Here is a 25,974-nt window from a genome sequence, read left to right on the forward strand (position 1 = left end):
TCAAGCCCTGTGTAGGGCTCTGTGCTGACAGCTCGGGGCCTGGAGCCTGCTTCGTATTCTGTGTCTCCTTCTCTCTCTGCCCCTCCCCTGCTAGCTCTCTCTTTCTCTCAAAAATAAATAAACATTAAAGAAACTTCTTTAAACAAGTATTTTGTGAAGGGTCTTACATGCAACTGTGGTCTTTTCCAGTCACCAGCAGCCAGTCGCTATGCAGTGATGACGACCCAGCTGAAGCACAACAATCTCTCGCTGGTTTTCCCGTATGTTTTTCTCCAAATGTGTAAGGCCCATGGCATCGGCTATGACATTGAGGTACGAAGGCCAAAAGTTGGCCAAGGTGGACCAAACATAAGCCTATGGGTGATCTAGGCAGCTAATGATTCAGTGTCCCTGCACACAGATATTCTCTAAACATGAGTTTGACGTGTATCTCTAGGAAGGCTGAGGGCTGCTTGGGGAAGGGTGAACGAGCAGCTCCACTGGCATGGGGGGCACTTGGTTCTCAGAAATTTAGCTCTGTCCCAAGCCTGCACACCCACCTTGGTAAAGCAAAAGCTTTGTAGCTCACCAGACTTGGGGACCATCTCTTGATCCTGAAGCATGTCCTGAGCTCCCTGACCCCACTCGAAGCTGCTTATCAATGAATATCCTCTGTCTTAGCCTGCTTGAGCTGCCATAACAGAACACCACCGACGGGGTGGCTTAACCAACAGAAATTTATTGCTCACCATTCTGGAGGCTGGGAAGTCCAAGGAGAAGGTGCCAGCTGATTCAGTTCCTGGTGAGAGCAGTCCTTCTGGTTTGCAGACAGCCATTTTCTCGCTGTGCTCCAACATGGTAGAGGGGGAGAGAGAGATCTCTGGTGTCTCTGTAACCTCTCTTACAAGGACACTAGTTCTATCAGATCAGGGCCCCACCCATATGACCTCATTTAAACTTAATCACCTCCTTAAAGACCCTATTTCCAATACAGCTTCAGGGCTTGCTTCAACATATGACTTTGAGGGGACACGCAGTTCAGTCCCTGCCATCTTTCTACTTCCATACAGTAGTTTTTTGTTTTGTTTGTTTGTTTGTTTGTTTGTTTTTTTCAACGTTTATTTATTTTTGGGACAGAGACAGAGCATGGACGGGGGAGGGGCAGAGAGAGAGGGAGACACAGAATCGGAAGCAGGCTCCAGGCTCTGAGCCATCAGCCCAGAGCCCGACGCGGGGCTTGAACTCACGGACCGCAAGATCGTGACCTGGCTGAAGTCGGACGCTTAACCAACTGCGCCACCCAGGCACCCCCAGTAGTTTTTTTTTAGAAGGAGTTGTGATTAAAAAAAAAGCTTTTCCCAGTTTTTGTCCGTTGCCAGTGATACTGATGGCTCATGCCCAGCTGCTCCATCCTTAATGTCGCCAGATGAGAGCAAATGTGATGTAATATCACCTACCCAAACTAGAACCTCCATTTTGTGCCTAGAGACACATGTTGCTCTGAGAAATAGTTTCGTGATGTTGCACTTCAGATTTTCAAATATCTGACACTGATGGCTTATTCTAAGACCTGAGTGACCCATGCACTCTTACCTGTGGAAGACCCATCCCACATGACATCACACATATTAAAATACAGTCACCTCCTATATTAAAAGTAACCTATAGATAATGACACAACTGAGTGACAACCAAGTGACCAAATGTTTTGATTTGCAGACATTCAGTTCTACATTTATTAATTTTCATTTCTCATACTTGAGAACAAATAGAATTTTTTAGGGGCCAATTCTTTTTGCAGACTCTCGAAAAGCATATAGACCTTAGACATGAGGTCAACAGTGAATAGAATGACCCAACTGCCACTTGGCAATCCCCACCACACTGCAGGGCACCATCAGAGAGTGTAAGGCTCTTCAGTTAGATTGATTTACGCTGTTTGTAAACACATATAATGGAGCTCATATTCCTTTAAAAATTACATTAAAACTGGTCATATATAAGAAAGAATGAAAAAGCCAGATTGAACTGATTTATCTGAAATTAACTGTTGCATTTGCTCTATACAATCTTTTTGGAATTAAACAGTTTTTAGCCCCAAACTGATAAGACCGAAACACTTCCATGTACCAGAAGGTGGCTAAATCTAACTTTAGCTTTTTCTGAATATTTTATTTTATTTTATTTTATTTTAATTTTATTTTATTTTATTCTAAAATATCAAAGCAGAACGAGCTCTGTGAATAGACATATTTGGCAGGGAAAGTCGCCTGCCCAAAAGATAATATGCTCCATAACTTTCATTTCCCTGAAATTACTATTAGAGATTTATTTCTTTGGCTAAAGGCTTTCTACTTGATTGGAGTTCCAGTACTTCTGGGAAAAGTAAAGCACCAAATTTTTTACGTTATTTACACCTTTGTGACTCTGAGTCGATCAGATTCATTTCTAAGAACAAATTTTATGAAAAACAAATTGCTATGGCCCCAGGGGAACAGAGGATGGTGTAGAGAGAGAAGTTCCACTGAAGGTGAGAAGAATAACAGAAAGGGGCAGAGGGGCACCCAAGACATAACTGGCTCTGTCTCCAGGTCACCTGAGCTACACACCCTATAAAGGACGAGAGATGAAATGGGGGAGAGAGAGAAATATGGATTGGGGCAATGGAGTGACAGAACAATGTGAAGAAGAAGAGAGAGGATAGAATCCCAAGACAGAAAGAATACACCAAAAAGGGGAAGTGGGGATAAAGAGGAAAAAAAGAACAAATCGTAACAAGAAAGTACAAGAAGAGAGAGAGAGGTTAAAAAAACCCAAAAACCAGGGGTGCCTGGGTGGCTCAGTCAGTTGGGCGTCTCACTTCTGCCCAGGTCATGATCCCTCGCTTTGTGGGTTCAAGCCCCGCGTCAGGCTCTGTGCTGACAGCTCGGATCCTGGAGCCTGCTTCAGATTCTGTGTCTCCCTCTCTCTCTGCCCCCCAACTCTGTCTGTCTCCCAAAATAAATAAACATTAAAAAAAATTTTATTAAAAAAAAAATGAAGTCTTAAAACTCTGAGGTGAGAAAAAGGAGTCATTGGAAATTCTCCAACAATATCCTTGCTCCAGTTTTTCTGAGATGGGGTCTCATCTTTTCACACCCTAGGGTCCATCCCTTGTCTGAAATGCCTTCTTGTTCTCTTAACTGCATTTTCCTGAAAAGACGGGTGATGAACCAGCATTTGCAGAGCCCCTACTATGTGCTGGCTACTGAGCTAAGCATTAGCTTAGCTCTTCATTGTCCCTTTGACCTTCACATCTCTTCTGTATGAAGCTATTCTTTCTCCCATATTACACCGGGGGATTTCGTTTCAGCATTTCCCAACATTACACAGCTATGCACTTTGTGGAACTAACATTTGAATCCATAATTGTCCATAAAGGCAACTATGATTCTTTCTCTTACACCAAACGTGTCCCGTATGTACCTTTTCCCCCTTAGGACTATTTATATTTCTAAAATATTGTTACCAACCCAGTTCAAGAATGCTGGGAACTATTTCAAATAAAATAGTCCATCTAGATACCCCTTATGTATTCTTCAGCTGAAGGAGCACAAACTTCTCTACAGCCCCCATGACTCTCTCTCTACCTTACAAAAGAGAAAAAAAGCTATGTTTAATACTTAACTTCTCTAAACTGTTATTGCCTCCTTAGGTCATGCTGAGTCTAAAAAGATGAGTGTAGCCTCTGCAACCCCCTCCCACTCTTGATCAAATGTAACGTGGGTGCTCTTTCCAAAAACAGAAGCAACATTAATAATACATCATTGTCAATGTTACCAAAAGAATCCTCAAAAGTCCTTATTCTCAACATGTATGTCTTTCTTCCCATTATGATCACAGAATTTCCAATGTTTTTCATCCAAGCTCTTAAGAGGATAAGAGGGAAATGAGATCACCTCACGAATTTATTTTTCCTTGCTGAATATTGGAAGGAAGCATTACCGAGTTTGTAAGCAACTTGGTGGGTCTCGTTCTTGGTATTTCTGTAATGCTACAGAATACCCCCACTGATTTCCTAATGAAATGAAGTTGTAATGAAAGCCATATGGAGAAAAGCGTCATGTTTACTGCCTGCGACAGTGTGGGGCAGGGCTGGTCTCACACATACATAGGCAGTGTGCCACGGGCCTAAATGGCTCCATAACCACCAGCAATCATTTTCTCAGGCCAGGGTATTGCCATGGTGGCAATCATTAGGGCTGTTCACAAATGTTCTGATTCTCCTCCTTGCAGGCACATAACAGAATTATTCTTCCTCAGCCTTTTCCCTGAAGTCAAGTATGGCCATGTAACTTATTTGGGTCTGTGAAATATGAGCAGAAGGGTATTTCATGCAGAAGCCTTCAAGAGCCACTTCATGAGTCTCCATGTCCTTTTTCCTGCTTTGGAAATCATGGAAGCACACTGAGACAGAGCCTCCGTTGCCTGGGTCCCTGAGTGTCCCAACAGTGACCAGAGACCCATGCCAGCCCATGTGGGAAATGGAGTATAAGCCAGAACCACACATTTGTTGTTATAAACAACTAAGAATTTGGTTGTTTTATTAAAAATTATTGCAGCATAACCTAGGCTACCTGATTGATTCAGAAATCAGTATCAAGCAAAGGATGCTCTCCAGGGGCGCCTGGGTGGCTCACTCGGTTAAGTTTCGGACTCTTGATTTCGGCTCAGGTCATGACCTCACAGCTCGTAAGTTTGAGCCCCATGTCGGGCTCTGTGCTGACAGCTCAGAGACTGGAGCCTGCCCCAGATTCTGTGTCTCCCTCTTGCTCTCTCTGCCCCTCCCCCGCTCATGCTCTGTCCCTCTCTCCTTCAAAAATAAATAAACATTTTGTTAAAAAATTCTTTAAAGGATGCTCCCCAAACTAAAAACTAGTATCATTTCAATATGTAATCAGTATAAAAGTTATTAATGACATATTTTACATTTTTCTTTACTCAGTCTTTGAAAGCTATAGCACATCTCAATTTGGACTACTCATATTTCAAGTTCTCAGTAGTAGCCCCATGTGGCTAGTGGCTACCATATTGGACAGCACAGAAAGGGAAGCAGGACACCTGACAGATCAACCAGTCAGTGGTTCTCAACCCAGACTGCCCATGAGAATGATTTGAGTGAGGAGCTTCAAAAAGTACAGATGGCCAAGCAGGGCTGGGATTAGGATGAGGCAAGTGACACCTGTACCCAGAGCACAAAATTTAAGGGAGTACAAAAAATACTCATTAAGAAAGATAAAACTATTTTAATGCATTATCTTAAAGATCAAAATTAATGCAAAAAATCCATGGTCAATAAAATTTCATAATCTTAAATTAAAACATACGGAGTTTTTCCTTTGCCTCAGGCTCCAATATGGCTCAGCATGACACTGTATGTAGGGCCCACTCCAGACCCATTAAATCAGTATTTCTGGAGGTAGGGCCCAGATGATTCTAATGTGCAGCCAGCATTGAGAGTCACCGTTACAATCCAATGTGTGTCCTGATGCCCATATTTCCTAATAAAATGAGGAGTCAAGAGGCAGACTTAATTCTGGCATGTGATTTTTTTTTTTAACCAAATCTCATGAACAATTTTTGTGTTTGGACTCCCAGTGATGAGGAGTTCACGATTCCATGGGGTGGCCATTTCCACTATTGGACAACTCCAATGTTAGCTTTTTATTTATTTGGAAAAAGCTGTTTAAAGATAGTTTTCAAAAAAGGATAAAATCATGCCTCTCATACAGATGCAAAAATAAAAACATGATAAATATTTTACTTAACAAAGAAAAATTAGATGCTATAATCAGTAGAAAAAAGAATCCAAAAAACCCAGACATCTTTATAGGTCAGGAATATTGAAATGGACATGCAAATGGAGAGAAAACTAGCTTTTCCACAAGGGGAGCAGGTGAGGAAAATTGACCCAGCTTCTACCAGACTGGAGAGAATCTGTCTCAGTCACCTACAACTTACAGAGTTGTAAGTATCTCCCACTGAATCAAGGCAATAGGGTGTGCCATAGACGTTCAAACACATAGTTTCTATTGACATACAAATTATTTTCCACACAACAAATTGCTTCCCTATATATTTTTACCCATTGCTCTCAGACGGGTGGTTTTCAAATCCTGATTTGCAGGAGAATCACCCAGGAAGTGAGCTAAAAAGCAAATTCCCTCCCAAAGATCTTGAATTTGGATGATGCCTTTTTAACAAGCACACTAGATGAGTCTGATAAAGGTGTTCTGAGGATCATATTTCAAAAAACACTAGCCTAGCCTAGACAAGAGATAATAAGTGTTGGCACGGTTGTGGAAAAAAGGGAACCCTTATGCATGTTGGTGGGAATATAAATTGGCTCAGTCCCTGTGGAAAACGGTATAAAGATTCCTCAAAAAAAATTGAAAATACAACTACCATATGATCCAGCAATTCCACTTCTGGGCATATATCTGAAGGAAACCAAATCACTATCTCAAAGAGATATCTGTACCTCCATGTTCACATTATTCCCATAGCCAAGGCATAAAAAAAACCTAAGTGTCTACTGATGGATGAATGGATAAAGAAAATGTTTGAGATATATATATATATATATATATATATATATATATATATATATACACATATACATATGTACATATACATATGGATATTATATACATATATACATATACATATATATATCTCACATATTTTCTTTATATATATACATATATATCTGTATATATATATACACACACATCTGTCTCTCTCTATATATATCCATGAGGATATAGATAAATATCTATATCTATATCTATATCCATATCTATATCTATATCTATATCTATATCTGTCTATGAGGATGGACCTTCAGGGCATTATGTTAAGTGAGATAAGCCAGACAAAGACAAATACTGTATGATATCACTTATATATGGAATCTAAAAAAGCTGAGGTCAGAAACAGAGTAGAATAGTGGTTATCGGGCTGGGAAGTAGGAGCATTGCACAGATATTGTTAAAGGGTACAAACTTACAAGTAGATAAATAGGTTCTGGTAATCTAATGCACAGCATAGTGATTATAATGAATGATACCGTTTTATATAGCTCAAAACTGCTAAGAGACTAGGTCTTAAATGTCCTCACCACAAAAACAAATGATAATTATAGGATGTGACAGAAGTGTTAGCTAAGGCTAAAGTGGTAATCATATCACAATATATAAATGTATCATATCAAGGCATGGTATACCTTAAACGGTGTTCTATGTAAATTATATCTAAATTAACAACAATAACCCTGCCCTAGACCATATATAATCCATATTCAGGAGACAGCTTTTCCAAATGTGCTTCTCACAATGTTTGATGGTAGCTCTGGATTTCAATTCCAATCAGTCTTAGCGGTCTTGGTGTAGTAGGTTTCTTTGTTGCTAAAATAAAATGCTATTTCTTTTTTCCCAATTCAAATTTTATAGGACAGACAAGGAACTGTCTTTATATTATATGAACACCTGAAGAGAGACAAGTTGGGAATGTTGTGAGTACAAAGTGTGTCTACGAGATGTAATAAGCTAAGAAAATAGACTGTGACAACCAGTAAGAATGATACTTCTCATGCATTTTAATCAGCATGCTGATTTACTGGAAGTCTATCTTGTTTTATTTAGATCTTCAACTATTTCATATAATGACTCTAGATATGTCAGTGGGGGTTCATAACAATAACTGATTAATTATCCAAAATTGATGGGAAAGAGGCTAGTTCCAACAACATATTACGTTCAAACACATACACATCTAAGGCACAGTGAATCTGATGAGGAACCAGCTCAGACATCCATATTGTAGGAGGGCAGTTGTCATTCTGGCTTGCTTAGAGAAGTGTTCTGGTGACTTGGCAAGATGCTCCCCAGAAAGGCAGGATCCATAGCCCCTCCTCAGCTCCCGTTTCTGCTCTGCTACAATCTTCTCAAGATGCATGTTATGAAGAATCTTGATAGCACCACTCAGGAGGCTGCTCTGTTTCCTATTTCCTGCAAATTTCTCTCCAGCATACTTTGGAGAGCTAACAAATTTGTCTTCTGATCTAGGATTCATGCTTTAGAGACGCAATCTTATCATATCTTGTGTGTGTGTGTATATATATATATATATATATATCTTATCATATATACAAGATATACCATATCTTGTGTGTGTGTGTATATATATACATATATATATATATACACACACACACAATCTTTTCATATCTTGGAATATGGCCATTTGATACCTCTAAGTTATCCTAACTTAATTGGGAAACTGTTTCTTCCCTGTATTTCTCTTCCTTGTGACTTCTACCTTGGTGTAGACATTGTGGCCTCAAATTGAAACACATGTACACACTAAGATCTGGTCTCATGAAAAACCAAATAATAGACAATTCTTCTACTAAGCATCAATGTCCTGAGCAGCCTCAGTTCCCCCTAGGTGCTTAGTCCCCTGGAAACTGGTCCCAAGAGCTGCACACTGAAACAGGCAAAGATGTGCACAGGACAGCTCTCAACTCCCCTTTCTGAAGTATGATCCTTTGTTTTACCACAGCAACGTCAGTTACAACAGGCCATCATCAGTGCAATGACACTCAATGTCACTGATCCCTTTGAACTCATGCAAATGTTTTGATTTCCTCCCCTTTGGAGCCAGAATGTGGCTAACAATTTAATCTAGTGTTTACAGTCTTAAACGCCTCTCTTCACTTGGGTGGAGAGCTTGCCGGCTTAGTCATCCCCTCCAGTACCCACCTTTCCCCAAGGTCCCATAAACATGTAAAATTCACCGGGTCATGTTAGAAGAGTCCCTTCACCGTTTGTTTTAGCCTCTCTTCCCCACTCTTTTGTTATACTTTCAGGAGAGCAACAGGAATGAGACATAACACCCCAACAAGTATTCATTCACCTTATCTGCCTGGATGTTCGTGTCCAGGAGGAGAATAGAGCCAGGGACACCCCTGTACATGTGCAGGGAAGGAGCTGCCCTCTGCTTTCCAGGTGCCTAGAGATCATACCAAGGAGCAACCAGCTCACAGCATTAGGAAAGGTCACCTACAGAGTGAAAGGGCATCCAGAGGGCTGGCTGGCGAGGAGCACAACCATAGGAGCTCAAAGAGGACGCTGCTCTTCTTACAGACCCAGGCCAGCAAGGGGACAGCATAAAGAAGGCCTGTTGGCAGGTGGTAGAGCCCAGCAGAGGCTGACAGGCAGGAGCAGGATTTGCGTCCTACAATTGACATGATGAAACAGGGATAGTGTTAATAGGGCAGAGGCAGAGTTTCTGCAGAATGCACCACAGGAAGACTTATCCACATGGGTACTTCGGCACAGAGGAACCAAGCAAGAGGACAGCATCAGGGAATCGAGGAGACAGAAAAGACTAATGTGAAAAAGGAAACCCCCAATCATCAAACTGATCAAGTAGCAGGGCTGGTTTGATGCTGAAGCCCACAGAATGAGTAATGTAGACTGGTGACCAAGAGAAGCTCACCCAGCTATGCCTATACCTGCTCCTGAGATTTCAGGCAGGGATGCCTTGATGGGCAGGCTAGTTTTGGTGGTGGAAACAGTCCTACTGGTGTAGATGGTATTACTACTCACATATCCTACAGAAAGGGCACTGATGATTGACATGGGCCTCCTGAAGACTCTAGAGCCTTGTCCACTGCTTCCTATCTTTTCTTTCTCATCCCTTCCTGTAGCCATAGAACCAGAGAATGTTGGAGCAAAGAAGGACCCTGGGAATTAACTGACTCTCATAGTGTACAAAGGAAATGGGGGTGTTGAGTAGGGATGTGGTTTGCCAACATCACACAGTAGTTGTGTCTCATGACTCTGAATCTAGTGTCCTTTTCCCATGTAGTACGGCTGCCTTGTATAGAGAACCCTATTATGGAAAAGAGATTCTCAGCCTACTGTGAACTGCATCACTACCTGTGCAATTTTGCACCCAGTTTGTTAATTTACTTTTTGCATATTAGGTAGGATTCAAGATTATCCCTGAAATTCTCACTTGCATGCAGCTGCGCTTTCTTGAATGTGCCATAAAAGGATGGAATTATAGTCAGTACAGCAGAAATTGCACTGACATGTAGTCATGGAGGTTGAGAAAGATGATTTAATAAACAATGGCCAGGAGACATTGTTTTTGAGAATTCATATGGAAAAAGGAAAGATGAGCAAACACATCTTTGTGTTGTTTTTGTTGATTTTCTCTGAAGCTTTAAGGAGAGGCTTTTCATGAGATGCCTGGGCTTTGTCTGGCTTTGTTGCCATCAGTTCACATCAGGAGAAGAACATTAGTCAGCCACCTGTTTAGGAAAGAGGAGGGCTCCCAGGGGGATGACCTTACAGGCCAGAATTTGGTGGTTTGGCTTTGCCAGGATAACTTCACGTTGACTCCATTCACACTAGTATATTTCTGGGAATAGCAGAATTCAAGAAGAACTTTCAAGGAAGGAAAATGAAGGAAATTCTAGAGATGAATTAACAGAGGTTAATTCCTAGGGACCATGGACCCCAGAAGCCTAAGAAGGGATGATGAGAGGGGCATGAATCCATATATGTGGACCCAGCTTCACACGCACACACACACACACACACACACACTATAATATTTTAAAGTATGGGTCTCAATCTTTAGTATATATAAGAATCATCTGGGGTTCTCAGTGAAACTATACATTCCTGGGTTCCAAACCCAAAATTTCTGATTTTGTTGATCTGAAGTGGGCCCAGGAATCTGTTTTAAGAAGCAGCCAGGGTCTAATACCTACTGACTCTGTGGCAATGAAATACAAATCACTTTTATTTATTTATTTTTAAATGTTTATTTATTTATTTGAGAGAGAGAGAGAGAGCAAGCAGGGAGGGGAAGGAGGAGAGAGAGAGACAGGGAATCTGAAGCAGGCTCTGCACTTCAGCACAGAGCCCGAATGGGGCTTGAACTCACAAACCATGAGATCATGACCTGAGCTGAAGTTGGAAGCTTGACTGACTGAGCCACCCAGGTGCCCCAAGTACAAATCACTTTTAAAAATTATTGACTCTGGGGCCCCTGGATGGCTCAGTCAGTAGAGCAGTGACTCTTGATCTCAGGCAGGGTCATGAGTTCGAGCCCCACATTGGGTATGAAGCCTACTTAAAATAAAATTTTTAAAAAATTGCTTTAATAAGCAAAAATAAAAATTACTGACTCTGACATTGCCTTTGACTATTATAAAAGAAGAGATAGATACTGAAGTTCAGTAACTATGAGGGGTAAGGGTCCTTGGCTTTGGGGACTGTAACTCCAAAAGTTTGGAAGCATTAATCCAGTCAAAGTCCCTCATTTCAGAAAAAAAGAAGTAACTTCCTCCCAAAGTCACATAGCCAGTGGCAGGACAAATGGTCTACTGTCCTGGGGCCTGGGAAGCTTTCTGCTCCCAGCCTGACCCATGGGAAAGCCCAATCAGGCTGGAAGGCAGCCATTCCAAAAGTGTTTAAGCCTTGCACTCTAGGATGACTTATTTTACAGATAACAATTGGGAAGGAAGTAACCTAAAGTTCTTTGCAGTTGCCTGAAGTATCTTTGGTATCCTACCCTCAGGACCGAACAATTCTTAAAAATCAATCCATTCATTTAATCTGTTTTTCTCCTTTGATACAGAAAGTTCACAAAGTAACTAGAAGAAATAACCTGAAGTTTCGTTTCTAAGTTAAAACTTACAACAGTCTAGTTGTTTGAGAATGTTCACTGACCATAGGATGGTATGCAACTTGTCTCTGACATCTTCTTCAAGTGTGTGTTCGGTTTTATAAAGATGCCTGTTCAGGAATGGGGCACATTCTCCTAGGAACATGGATGGAGCACACTCATACATAGCACTAATTGCTTGCATACATAAAATAGAAAATAACTCCCAGACAAAAGTCTCTAGAATACTGAGGTGCAAACAGCTCTGTAGACAAAGACATTGTTAGGTATGAATTATACTTAGCAACAATTCTTTTAAACTGATTTCAACAATTTTTTAAATGAGCTAATACTACTTTCCTAGCTCAGTGGTAGCCTTTCGCTAGAAATGACTGAAGCTATTCTTATATTCTGCTAAGTTGATTAATAAAAAAATATTTATTGCACAAATCCTCTTTGTTGACAAGTTAAAATGGAGCCTCATCTTTCATATCTCCCTGAAGATTGCCACCTTGTGAGATTGAAAATACTCATTAAATTCCATCACCAGACAGGCACAAATGAGAGGGTGATTGTTTTTAAGCTTGTGAGGGGAATCGTTGGTAAACTCATTTGTTTGGATATCATTAACAGAACAATCGGTGAGGATCTCCAGGGGGTCCTCATGACCTTTGCTCGAAATCTCTTCATCATCCATCAAGAAATATCAGCACCTAATATGCAAGGCGAGACCAATTTTAAGGTGAGGTGTTAATTAACTAACGATTCTGGTTAATTTCTATACAAGGACTGAAAATACCTCATGCTGTATTGTAAACAAGTGCTAAACCATTTTTTTTTTTTTATTGTGAAGCAGTACATATCTTATAATGTACAGGGTCAATATTATAAGGTTCCCACTGAACCTGTTAGTTAAATTTAATAGTTTGAAATTTTTTCTTTGAAATATAGTAGACTTGTTCTAAGTTGCTGCCATTACCAAACCCAGTTTACATGACAACAGGGCTTTCTGATATGGGAGGTGAAACTGAAGTTAATGGTATAAGACTGAAAGTTTTCCCCCTAAGATCAGGAGCAAGATAAAGATGTCTGCTCTCACCACTTCTATTCATCACCATATTACCCTATTCTAGAAAGGGCAATTCAGCAAGAAAAAGAAATAAAAGGCATCCAGATTTTAAAGAAAGAAGTAAAATTATCTCTAGTCTTCAATAACATGATCTTGTATGTAGGAAATCCTGAAGAACCCAGAAACAACCTGTTAGAGCTAATACACTTAAATTCAAGAAGGACCCAAGATCAGTAGTATACAGACATCAATTACATTTCTATATACTAGAAATCAAAAATACAAAAATATCTTTTAATTTTTTTAAGTTTATTTATTTATCTTCAGAGACAGAGAGAAAGAGAGCGAGCAGGGGAGGGGCAGAGAGAGAGGGAGAGAGAGAATCCCAAGCAGGCTCCGTGCTGTCAGCACAGAGCCCAATGTGGGGCTTGAACTCATGAACCATGAGATCATGACCCGAGCTGAAACCAAGAGTCAGACACTTAACCAACCGAACCACCCAAGTGCCCCCAAAATTATTTTTTTAATTCCATTTACAATAGCATCAAAAAGAATAAAATACTTATGAATAAATTTAACAGAAGAAGTACAAGATCTGTCCATCATAAAAGAAAGAAGACCTAAATAAATGGAAAGATACTCCATGTGTTCATGGAGTAGAAAACTTAATACTGTTAAGATGACAGTACTCCCCAGATTGATCTACAGATTCAGTGGAAGTCCTACCAACTTCCTAGCTGGCTTTATTACAGAAATTTATAAGATAATCCTAAATTTCCTGTGAAAATGCAAAGGATACAGAATAGTCAAAACAATCTTGAAAGGGAAGAACAAAGAAGAAAGTTGCTTCTCAACTTTAAAACTTAACTACAAAGCTACAGTATTCAAGACAGTGTGGTACTGGCATAAGAATGGACATAGATCAATGGAATAAACTTGAGAGTCCAAACTAAACCTGTACATCTATAGTCGATCGATTTTTAACAAGAATGACTAATTCTTTTTAACAAATGGTACTGGAGAATACAGATACCCACATACAAATGAAGTTGTACCTCTATTACAAAGCATACATAAAAACTAACTAAAAATGGATCAAAGACCTACATGTAAAAGCTACAACGATAAACCTCTTAAAATAAAACACAGGTATAAATCTTCATGACCTTTTGGCTAGCAATGCCTTCTTAGATATGATACCTAAAGTGCAAGCAACCAAGTAAAAATAGGTATTAGATAAAATGGAGTATTATTCAGCCATAACAAGGAAATGCAGTTCCAATCCATGCTACAACACGAATGAACCTTGAAAAGATTATGTTAAGTGAAGAAAGCCAGACACAAAGGCCACACGTTATAGGATTCCATTTATATGAAATGTCCAGAGTGGGCCAATCCATAGAGACAGAAAGTAGATTCGTGGTTGTCAGGAGCTAGGGATGGGGGAAAATGAGGAATGGCAGCTAATGGGCACAGAGTTTCTATTCAGGGTGATGAAAATGTTTTGGAATTACATAGTAATGATGGTTTCTTCTGAGTATACTACAAATCACTGAGTTGAGCTCTTTATAAGGGTGAATTTTATGGTATGTGAATACTACCTCAATGAAAAAACGGGGAAAACAGGTGGGGGGCATTTTTCTGCCCAATGGAAAAAAACAAACAAAACAATGGAAATAAACACTATCAGCCTACTAGCCCTCATTTTAGGATGACTAGACCAGTGCTTCTCAAATTATCTGTACTGAAGTTTTGTTTTTTCCAACTTCCCATGGATCAGTACTTCTGTAAAATACAACAAAAATGAATTACTAGAAAAATGAAATAAAAAAAATTAAAGATGTATAAAATAGAAGTCCCTTTTTTCCCCATTAGATTTAGCAGCCATAAAAATTTCTATGATGGTTTCCAAGTTCTTACTTTCATATTTTTTACTTATTTCAAGACTGATGACACAATTTGTAGATAGGTGCTCATTGACAGGAACGTTTTGAGTTTAACCAGTCTAAATTATACTCAAGTCCAAAAAGGAACAAATAATTGGATGGGAGAAAGAGTTGTAAGGGGTCTTTAAGTAATGAATATTTGGGGCGCCTGGGTGGCTCGGTCGGTTAAACGTCCGACTTCAGCTCAGGTCATGATCTCACGGTCCGTGAGTTCGAGCCCTGTGTCAGGCTCTGTGCTGACAGCTTGGAGCCTGGAGCCTGTTTCAGATTCTGTGTCTCCCTCTCTCTCTGCCCCTTCCCTGTTCATGCTCTGTCTCTGTCTCAAAAATAAATAAATGTTAAAAAAAAATTAAGTAATGAATATTATTTTTATTGCTCATTTACAGACCGCCATTGATGACATTGAAGCCATCCTAGGAGTAACAGAGGAAAACAAAATGAGATTTGAAGAAGAACTCAAACAGTCCATAGATGCTAAAAAACCCCTCTAAACCTGATAAATGAATGATCCTGGAATATACTGCTGATTTTAGATTTTAATCCAGAATTGAAAAAAGGCAACATTCTTTTTGCTGTGATGAATAAAAGTGGGGAGCAGAGTTAGTTTGCTTTGTTTGCTAGGAGGTGTAGTAGAACAGATTATAACGTAATGCTCCTTTAAAAAAATTATTTACTAAGTGATCTTAGTTTACTTACTAAACTAAAACCTATTTGTGCTTTTACTTGAGAGTGTTGAACAATCTCTTCTTCTGTCTGAATTCAGTAAGGAATATTCTAACAAGAAAGTTACAAGTCTTCCTGACAACACTTCGGGATCTACCTCTTTATAAACTTCAGGATTATGGAGCTTTTGTTTATCCTTTATTACAGAGTTTTGCCCTCCTATTTCTAACAGCATTTTGTCTTCTACATTTAAAAAATTAAATAAAGGCTTAATCATTGCTATTTGGCAAAACACAAAGGTCTTTTTTTTTTCCCAAGAAAATTACATTTACATGGATTTTTTAAGCGACCCTTTATCATTCACCGTATTTTTTTTTGTCTCTAGCCACTATTGTTTGTTGATGCCATTTTTCAAAAAGTAAGGCAAGCCAACATCTAGTTAACCAAAGCATCAGAATTTATCTAGGTGGCAGTATCTGCTCTTAGTTTAATATATACTGTAATTCGAGCCCTCTAGCTTGAATGAACATTTGTAATCTCTAATTCTCCATTTAATACAGCAGTAGGATTTTTACAATAGTAATCCGACAGAACCTTTTGAAGTGCAAATTTTTAAAATATGCAGCGCTGACACTCTCTGCATTTGCTTCACAATCATTCAAATATTTCAGTTATCATCCAGGTTTACCGAAGGGTGAAATATGCAAGTCACAACACAAAATCAGACTTGTTTTAAAGAATAACCTTTACATCTTTGAAAATATTCTAATGTATTGGGGAAACAAGGAGGTTTGTTTTTTTTTTTTATGTATGGAGTTTCAGTAATGTTTAACTGTGCCTTAGCCACAAGCTAAGAGCTCCTGCGGTAAAGTCAACATTTTTGTGTGTGTCAGCTTTTGTTTTTGCTATAGTTGGAAATACATGAATTAGCCAGGCTTCCTGCCTGTGCTAGGTACAACGATGACCTCTTTTTCTTGCCAGATCATTCTAATCCATATGAGGGGCCCATTGTCCAGACACTTGACGGATAGGAAGTACTACATGCCCATTAGTGTCTCGCCTCCATTGAAGCCAGAGCAACATAAGGTCCAAGAGACTCATTAGTTCACTGGCACAATCGTGTCCTGAGAGTAAATGAAACCCTCTGTCTCCTTATGGCTCTCATCTGCTCTGGACTTTAAAAGAAAACTGTCTCTGTTTTGTTCAGCACAGCAGTGGATCTTTCACATGGTGAGAACCCCTCTTAACAGTACAAAACTGTTTAATCTATCAGGGAAGTTTTGTATGTGAATTTTGATTAGCACTCTCAAGCCTCAAGCTGCTGGCAATAGTAAAATGAGTAAATGAGTTCACTCTCCTGTACCTTTTTTTTTTTTTTTTTTTTGTACCCACCGTGATTGGTTTTCTCAAACAATGCACTTTGCCTCCTTGCATCTCTCATTAGCATACACCACAGAATGCCTATTTCCAAATTCAGGCCTCATATTCAGATTCAGGTCTTACTAGAAAATTACTGGGAGTAAGGTTCTCTACCTAAAAACCTACAGCTTCAAAACGAAAGGAGAAAATTTGGTATGATGAAACAATCACTTCAGGTAATTAAGTCAAGAAACCAGAGGACCAGATGAAATTAGTGAAATGTTTTAATTACAGAACATTTGGAAAGAAGCATAGTCCATTATCTTTGAGCACATATATGTAGCAAAGATACCGTGCTACTAGTAAACTAAGGTAAGCTTGGAAAAAAAAATCACATGTACGTGTACATTGTTTCAAGCATCCTGAACATAAATTGAGATGAGTTACTGAGCTTTTACTATTCTACCTAAGGAAACGAAATATTTGTCAATAAGAGGATGTCCCTTTACTTATTACCCATTTTCTATTGATTTTAAAGAAACCAAATAGATAATATTTAATGATAAACTGCTGTCTACTTACCTACCTTCCATAACCTACTTACATTTACTTTTAATGAACACTTATGGGCTAAGTGTGTAATGTACTAGAAACTCCACATACATTATTTTATTGCATCCTTCCCACAACCCCAAGTGGGTACAGGCTACTACTGCCCTCACTTGACAAATGAGGAAACAGATTTAGTGAGCGTATCTCAGTGCATTTCTCAAGACTAAATGAAATTGAGGATTTGCTCTTTTACCACAAATTCTGGCGTGTTGCGTAAAGTAGAAAGTTCAGATTCACTTGTCCCAGATCACACAAGGGACTTACACTTTTTTATAACAAATCCTAGTGTTGCTTAAAGGACAGTTCGACTTACACTTCCAGCTAAAAAAACAACTTGCACAATTCACAGCATCATGAGGCATCAGAATTACGTAATCAAAGAAGTCAAGAGAAGAGAATGTGGTGTCAATGGATCTGTGAGACTGGTGGAGGACTGATGATGGAAAGGTGCAGAAGGGTTTGGAAGCTGTGAAGTCGTGTTTGTTTGAAAACGCGTATGAGGTCAAGAAACCAGGGAAGGGTTAAGAAAGGACTTCCAACGAGACAGTAACCTGGGAGGAGTTTAGGAGCATTATTTCAGCTATATCATCCTAAGAATTGCAAGGATCCTATTGTTTGGGTATAAAAATATGATTTTATCATAAGTAATATATTAGTAACATCTGATAGCTTTAACAATTAATAATCATTTGTACGCATCTGGCACCCTTCTTCTAAGAGCTCAAAGCACTTTACATTTGTTATCTCATTATCAAATGATATCAAATGAGATAATGTTATCTCATTATCAAAACACTGTCCTTTTGGGGAAGGTAATAAGTATTTTAACATTTAAATGTTTATCTTTCAGAATTTGTCAGGCATACATTAATGGTATTTCCAAAAATGTAAATGTTCATTAGTTTTATTTTACTGTTCCTCTGGCTTCAAGGTGCATAACAAATTTGTTCAACTCTTTAAATGTACTAATAGTAGTAAATCTCATCCGGAAAACTATAAGTCGCCAGTGGAACTTGAGGGTTGGAGAGCGAAGAATATGCTGCTTTTCTCACTGGAAAAAGTTTGGTCCACTTCATTGCAAATGCAGATGAAATGTGCCGTGGATCTCCAAATCTTTTTTGTATCCCATTCTTCCCAAAAGGTGTGCCTCAGCAGGGTAAGGACTCTATAAGCCTGAGCTAGACTGAGCTGCTAGGTAGATATTGTTTTACTGATGATTGTATCCAAGTGGAACAGAAACTGGATACATTGTCAGGAGTTACATCCCAAAGAGTCACAGAAGAGTGAGGGTCAGAAACTTGTCTCTCCAGCCCTCACTTTCTCTGGGCTGATCACACCTTCCTCAATTTTCTAACCAGAAAAATGGCAGATAGTAATACCTGCTCCTCAGGGAAGCAGTAGAGATTAATTGGCCAATGCCGGGAGAGTGTTTCCAAGATGAAGCATTCTACATAAATGTTTAAGTATTATTATTGCACTGCTACTTCCAATGGAAGTTCTAACTTTGAAATGTGATTATACACTTTCCAAAAAAAAACCCTTCATATATAGGTTTATTTTTCACTCTAACAGTCTAACTCATGGTTGTGAAACTTTATTGCACTTGATGGAGGACGCTGGCTTTTATTAGTTTTATACTGCTGGTTGCTGGGGTATTTATGTAAATGAGGGAAAGATACCAAGACAGTAAATAATAAGCATGTCCCTGCTGTTTAAAAATCTGTTGGTAGAAACAACTTTGGTTATAAGAAGACCCTAAACATAGCACAGAAAACATATAGCTTCGGCATCTATGCATAAAATAGCATTTTGGGTTTAGGTATTTTTTTGACACTGGTTTTCTCCGCAAACATTTCTTTGCCACTCTGTAAACATTTCGTTTTACCTCTATAGTTGCTATCACATATGTCATGTGCATGTGTGCGGGAAAGAGAGAACAATGAGTAAAACTACATTTTAAGAATCTTTTTATTTAACAAAATGTTATAAAGTAGACCAAATAGCTAATTATAGCTACCAGAAATAAAGGCCACACTCAAATTTATTGCAGTCACCTCATATCCAGGAATGTTATGATGAAATCATGGTCCCATAAATTTGACAACAAAACCGCAGAACTTCCATTGGTTGGAAAATGACTTCAAACTCAAGTTCTCCTTCATTTAAAGATTCATTCTGGGGGCGCCTGGGTGGCGCAGTTGGTTGAGCGTCTGACTTCAGCCAGGTCACGATCTCGCGGTCCGTGAGTTCGAGTCCCGCGTCAGGCTCTGGGCTGATGGCTCAGAGCCTGGACCCTGTTTCTGATTCTGTGTCTCCCTCTCTCTCTGCCCCTCCCCCGTTCATGCTCTGTCTCTCTCTGTCCCAAAAATAAATAAACGTTGAAAAAAAAAATTTAACAAAAAAAAAAAAAAAAAAAAAAAAAGATTCATTCTGCTTGGCTTCCCAGCAGAGAATACAAAATAACTTATTTTGCAGTCACTGAAACATTTTAAATGATCTAACAACACACAACTTCCAGGTTCCCTTCACAATGCCTTTCTACGCATCTTTTTTTTTAATCTTTTATTTTTAATTTTTTTAATGTTTATTTTTGAGAGAGAAAAACAGAGCGTGAGTGGGGTAGGGGCAGAGAGAGAGAGGGAGACACAGAATCCAAAGCAGCTTCTGGGCTCTGAGCTGTCAGCACAGAGCCTGATGTGGGGCTCGAACTCATGAACCGCGAGATCATGACCTGAGCCGGAGTCAGACACATAACCAACTGAGCCATCCAGGTGCCCCAATTTTTATGTTGAGTATCTATAGCCATGTTTCTAAGCCAAAAAATTAAATTCATTTGCAATAGTGAAAAATTAGAAAGGTCTAAACATTCAACAATAAGGTATTATCTTAAAATTATGTAATAGCTATATAAGGGACCTCTATACAGCCATTTAAAAAATCATAGGTTACTATAAGTACTGTATGACCTAGCCATTCCACTCCTAGGCACTTATTTATTCAAGAGGAAAAGTGTATGTTCATACAAAGACTTGTACATGAATCTTCATAGCAATTTTATTTCTAATAGCCCAAAAAACTGGAAACCTAAATGTCCATCAACATGTAGATGCATAAATTATGGAACATCCTTACAGCAGAATACTCAGCAATGAAAAGGAACAAGTTATTGATAAAATCAAAGACATGAACGAATCTTAATATAATTGTGCTGAATGGAAAAAATCCAGACAAAAAAGAGTACATACCATTTACATAATATTCTAAATAATACAAACTATAGTGATAAAAAACAAATCAATTGTTGCCTGGAAGTGGGAAGCTGGGGGGCAGGTGGTGGGGAGGAACAGAAAGACTGCAAAGGAACAGAAGGAATTCTGTTAGTAGTTTCACTAACTGAAACATAGTTTCACTATGTTGACTGTGAAAACTGTCTCTTGGATGTATACATATGTCAAGCTTATTAAACTGTACACCTTAAATATATGTGCACTGCTTGAATGTCAATTATACCTCAAAAAGCAGTTTTTTAAAAAAATCATGGATTAGGAGAACATAAGAAAATGCAATAATCTTTAATTATTCTTTTTTTGAGAGAGAGAGCAAGAGAGAGCATGTGCGAGTGAGCGAGGGAGGGGCAGAAGGAGAGGGAGAAAGAGAACCTCAAGCAGGCTCCACAACCCAGCACAGAGCCCAACACAGGGCCCGATTTCACCACCATGAGATCACGACCCAAGCCAAAATGAAGAGTCAGATGCCCCGCCAAATGAGCCAAATGACATTTAATTATTAAGAAGCATATTTTTTTTTAATTTTTTTTCAACGTTTTTATTTATTTATGGGACAGACAGAGACAGAGCATGAACGGGGGAGGGGCAGAGAGAGAGGGAGACACAGAATCGGAAACAGGCTCCAGGCTCCGAGCCATCAGCCCAGAGCCTGACGCGGGGCTCGAACTCACGGACCGTGAGATCATGACCTGGCTGAAGTCGGACGCTTAACCGACTGCGCCACCCAGGCGCCCCAAGAAGCATATTTTTAAACAGCATCAAGGCTAGGACTCCAGTTATAACCTTTTAAAAATGTGTACATGTGCATACACATGCACACTCATGACTCTAAGGAAGTCCCCCACCCCCTGCCCAATGTTAACAGTGGTTACTTCTTTTATTTTCAAATTGTGGTTTGTTAACATATAGTGTAATATTGGCTTCAGAAGTAGAATTTACTGATTCATCACTTATATACAGCACCCAGTGCTCATCACAAGTGTCCTCCTTAGTACCCATCACCCACTTAGCCCATCCCCCACCCACCTCCCTCCATCAACCCTCAGTTTGCTCTCTATAGTTAAGAGACTCTTATGGTTTGCCTCCCTGTCTCCTGTTTTTTATTCCCATATGTTCACCCGTTTTGTTTCTTGAATTACACATATGAGTGAAATCACATGGTATTTGTCTTTCTCTGATTTAGTTCACTTAGCATAATACACTCTAGCTACATTCATGTTGTCGCAAATGGCAAGATTTTATTCTTTTGATGGCTGAGTAATATTCCATTGTATACATACACTGTTTCTTCTTTATCCATTCACCAATCAATGGACATTTGGGCTCTTTCCATAGTTTGGCTATTGTTGATAATGCTGTTATAAACATCAAGGTGCATGTGCCCCTTCAAATCTGTATTTTTTTATTAAATTTTTTTCAAATGTTTTATTTTTGAGAGAGAGAGAGAGACAGAATATGAGTGGGGGAGGCACAGAGAGAGGGAGACACAGAATCCAAATCAGACTCCAGGCTCTGAGCTATCAGCACAGACCCTGATATGGGGCTCAAACTTGGGAACGGCAATATCATGACTTGAGCCAAAGCCGGACGCACAACCAACTGAGCTACCCAGGCACCCCCAAATCTGTATTTTTGTATCCTTTGGGTAAATACCTAGTAATGCAATTCCTGGATCAAAGGGTAGTTCTATTTTTAACTTTTTGAGGAACCTCCATACTGTTCTCCAGAGTGGCTGCACCAGTTTGAATTCCCACCAACAGTGTGAGAAGGTTCCCCTTTCTCCGCACCATTGCCAACATCTGTTGTTTCCTGTATTGTTAATTTTAGCCATTCTGACAGGTGTGGGGTGGTTTCTCGTCGTGAACAGCAGTTACTTCTTAATGGTAGAGTTTTCTTCTTTCTAGTTTACAATGAACCTGTTTTCAATTAATGCAGCAAATGAAACAGAAATCTAATTTTGGGGAGTCTGGTAAAGAAAAATACATGAAAGTCTTCACTAGAAGTTCTACTATCAAAAGTGATAATGAGGGAGGGGTGCCTAGGTGGTTCAGTCTGCTGAGCCTCTGACTCTTGATTTTAGCTCAGGTTATGATCCCAGTGTTAAGAGGTAGAGCCTCACATTGGGCTCCGAGCTGAGCATGGAGCCTGCTTAGGATTGTCTCTCCCTCCCTCTTCCCTGCTCGCTTGCACTCCCTTAAATTAAAAGAAAAAAAAAAGTGATAATGAACTTAGGGACACGGAGTGGAAATGTCACAACCACCCTGCTGTTCCAAGCTCCCAAAGCTGTCATCAGGTTCCCTAGCATCAACGATTGAAAGTTTTATTCTAAGCTTAATACTCTTAGTCTGAATATTCTAGAATTCACACCAGACCATGACTTCAGTGCTGTATCTGCTCGTGCAAACAGAGATGCACGTAGGGCAAATGCTTCTGTTCACTGGCAAATATGTAGAGGGACACATAATGATTAGGTGACATTTTTAGTTTTTTCTAAATGGGCATAGAATATACACAAGCACACACACGTGTGTGCACACAACATTTGCCTTAGGTTTAAAGGTCTTGATGGGTTTTAGTTCCAGCTCTTTCCTTTATGGACAAGTAACTTCTCTCCAGTCCTCAGTTTTCTGGTACATAAAATAAGAAAATGGAACTGATATTTAAGCTTCCTGCCAGCTCTAATGATTTATGTATCTACCCCAACCATCATCAAAGTACCAAAAAGGTTAAAACCATATATGCCACACAAGGAAGTGACTTCTTTTAGCTTTATTCTTCCACTCATTGTAAATCATGCATGATAATATTTTGTAACTTTGTACAGCCTCTTAAGTTCCCTTATCTACTATCCAAAATGGCTGTGATTTTAAAAAGTTACAAAATGTTTTATAATTTTAAGATAATTCCTTGAGACGCATGGGGCACCTGGGTGGCTCAGTTGGTTAAGTGTCCATCTTTGGCTCAGGTCATGATCTTGCGGTTCATGAGTTCAAGCCCTGCATTGGGCTCTATGCTGACAGCTCAGAGCATGGATGGAGCGTGCTTAAGATTCTGTGTGTCCCTGTCTCTCTCTCTGTCCCTCCCCTGCTCATGCTCTGTCTCTGTCTGTCAAAAATAAACATTACCAAAAAAATTAAAAAAGATAATTCTTTGAGATGCAGTTTTCTCTCAGAAGAACTTGTTTTGACTAAAGATAGTAGCAAGCCAAATATAACCTTTAGACTGGGATCATGTCTTTCATTCTTTGGGCTTTTACTTTTCTCGTACTCTCTTGGGTTTTGGTAATCACCTAAAGTAATGGAAACATTTTATTTTGAAAGCATCATACCTGAACTGCTGAAATGTGTACCTTTGGTACTAGAAGATTGTGGTGAAAATAGATGGGATAGAAATGAGAATCTAAGTTTTAAATGTGCATTTTTGTTTCTGTAAACCCAAAGCTCTCCTTTCTACATCTGGAGAGCAGCCTGCAGTAGTCTCTGAGATTTTCTTTAATTTGTATCTGAGCTCAGAAAGAGGTGGATGATACATTTTGCAACACTCCATTTTTCTGTATAGCAGGTGCAGTCCCTGGTGAGCTGCATAAATGAGACATAAACCCCTGAAACTAATTTTACCTGGCACCTTTAATCCCATATTTTACTGACCTAAAATACACTGTTTCCTAGGCCATGTCTGTAAGTGGTCCGGCCAGCCTTTCCAGGAAGTGTTCTGCCATCCATGTAGGAGGGCTAGAAAAAGGACCGGGAATTACGGTGATTCCCCATCCCTTTATGGAGCCCGCATTGATTGTTACGGCTAAAACACCTCTTTAAAGTTCATTGCCAGAGCAGAAATCTCTCGGCTTCCTTTATTCTCTCTACTAACTTAGATTCTTGGTACTAAAACCATGAATACAAAAACTTATAGAGGACATAAAGTTTTAAAACTACTTACAAACATTTTTAAGATTACTTTGTCTTTTGGGGCACCTAGGTGGCTCAGTTAAACATCTGACTCTTGACTTTGGGTCAGGTAACAATCTCATGGTTCTTGAGTTTGAGCCCTGCATCCGGCTCTGTGTCTGCTTGGGATTCTCTCTCTCTCTCTCTCTCTCTCTCTCTCTCTCTCTCTCTCTCAATCTGTCCCTCCCCTGTGCTCTCTCTCTCTCTCTCTGTCTCTAAATAAACAAATAAAAAAATATTTTTAAAGATTACGTTGTCTTTCAGTACACCTGTAGAGTTTTAAATTTGTTCTAATTACAGAAACATGCCCATGATTAAAAAAACAAACATGATAACATAGCTTCTTAAAAAATAAATAATAAAAAAACCAAAAACTTTTGAAAAACAGGAACATTCAGGGAAGAAATTTAAAAATCAATAATTATTTAGAAGAAGGTGGGGGCAGCTATCTGGCTCAGTTGTTGGAGCATGCAACTCTCCATCTCGGGGTTGTGAGTTTGAGCCCCATGTTGGGTGTAAAGATTACTTAAAAATAAAATCTTAAGGGCGCCTGGGTGACTCAGTTGGTTAGGCATTCGACTCTTGACTTCCGCTTGGGACATCATCTTGCAGTTAGTGAGTTCTAGCCCCACTGGCAGTGCAGAGCCTGCCTGGGATTCTGTTTCCCTTTCTCTCTCTGTGTCTCCCCTGCTTGCTCTCTTTCAAAATAAATAAAAATAAACTTAAAAAATAAAATAAAATAAAAAATAAAATCTTTAAAAAGAATCAACAATTATTTCACCACCCAGAGAGAATTACTGTCAAAGCTGGGGGGTTTATCTGCTATTATTCCTACCTAGGGTCTCTGGATTTGCCATTCCTTCTTCCTGGCACACTCTTCTCCCAGAAGTCTGCCGGGCTCACTTACTCACTACATTCAGTCTCTGCTCAACTGTCACTAGACCAGAGGGGTCCTCCCTCCTGTAGCACCCATCCTTACTCTCTATCCCCCTACTTTGCTTTTTCTTCAAAGCATTTAACAATATGTGGTATTACAAAATAGACTTATTTTATTTTTTACTATATGTCTAAGAGTGTAACTCCTAGAACAGTATACCTATCACAAGTAAGAGTTGCTTGATTAATACATATATCACATTTATTTTCTTATCATATATATATATATTGAGTTCCTATTATATAGAGTCTTTTAATTTTGTATGTATAATTTTTTAATGGGATCATATCAGATATACTGTTTTGAAGACTGTGCTTTTCACTTAGCGATAAATTATGCAGACACATCAGAAATTCTTATCCAATGCAATGTTAATAATGGCACAGAGGATGTTAATAATCCCCTATTGTTAGAGTGTGCATGGGCACTCTAATGCATTCTTCAAAATACATGT

The 25,974-nt window shown here is 39.2% G+C and overlaps 1 protein-coding gene and 1 long non-coding RNA gene across 11 annotated transcripts in view; one reads left to right on the forward strand and one right to left on the reverse strand.

The window, feature by feature from the left end:
• The window catches only part of IQCH (IQ motif containing H), a 218,903-nt gene extending 203,240 nt beyond the window's left edge, over positions 1 to 15,663 (forward strand). For all 5 annotated transcript variants that reach the window (XM_040493057.1, XM_040493060.1, XM_040493058.1 and 2 more), the window contains 4 exons: positions 190 to 312; positions 7,470 to 7,531; positions 12,337 to 12,445; positions 15,105 to 15,663. In XM_040493057.1, coding sequence (XP_040348991.1) covers positions 190 to 312; positions 7,470 to 7,531; positions 12,337 to 12,445; positions 15,105 to 15,209 — 399 coding nt within the window. In that variant the 3' untranslated portion in view covers positions 15,210 to 15,663. The remainder of the gene's footprint in view (positions 1 to 189; positions 313 to 7,469; positions 7,532 to 12,336; positions 12,446 to 15,104) is intronic.
• The window catches only part of LOC121041884 (uncharacterized), a 122,352-nt gene that overhangs the window by 89,969 nt on the left and 6,409 nt on the right, over positions 1 to 25,974 (reverse strand). The window lies entirely within an intron of this gene.

This window comes from Herpailurus yagouaroundi, unplaced genomic scaffold (genome assembly GCF_014898765.1).
Source record: "Herpailurus yagouaroundi ecotype Mexico unplaced genomic scaffold, PumYag 184, whole genome shotgun sequence".
NCBI classification, from domain to species: Eukaryota; Metazoa; Chordata; class Mammalia; order Carnivora; family Felidae; genus Herpailurus; species Herpailurus yagouaroundi.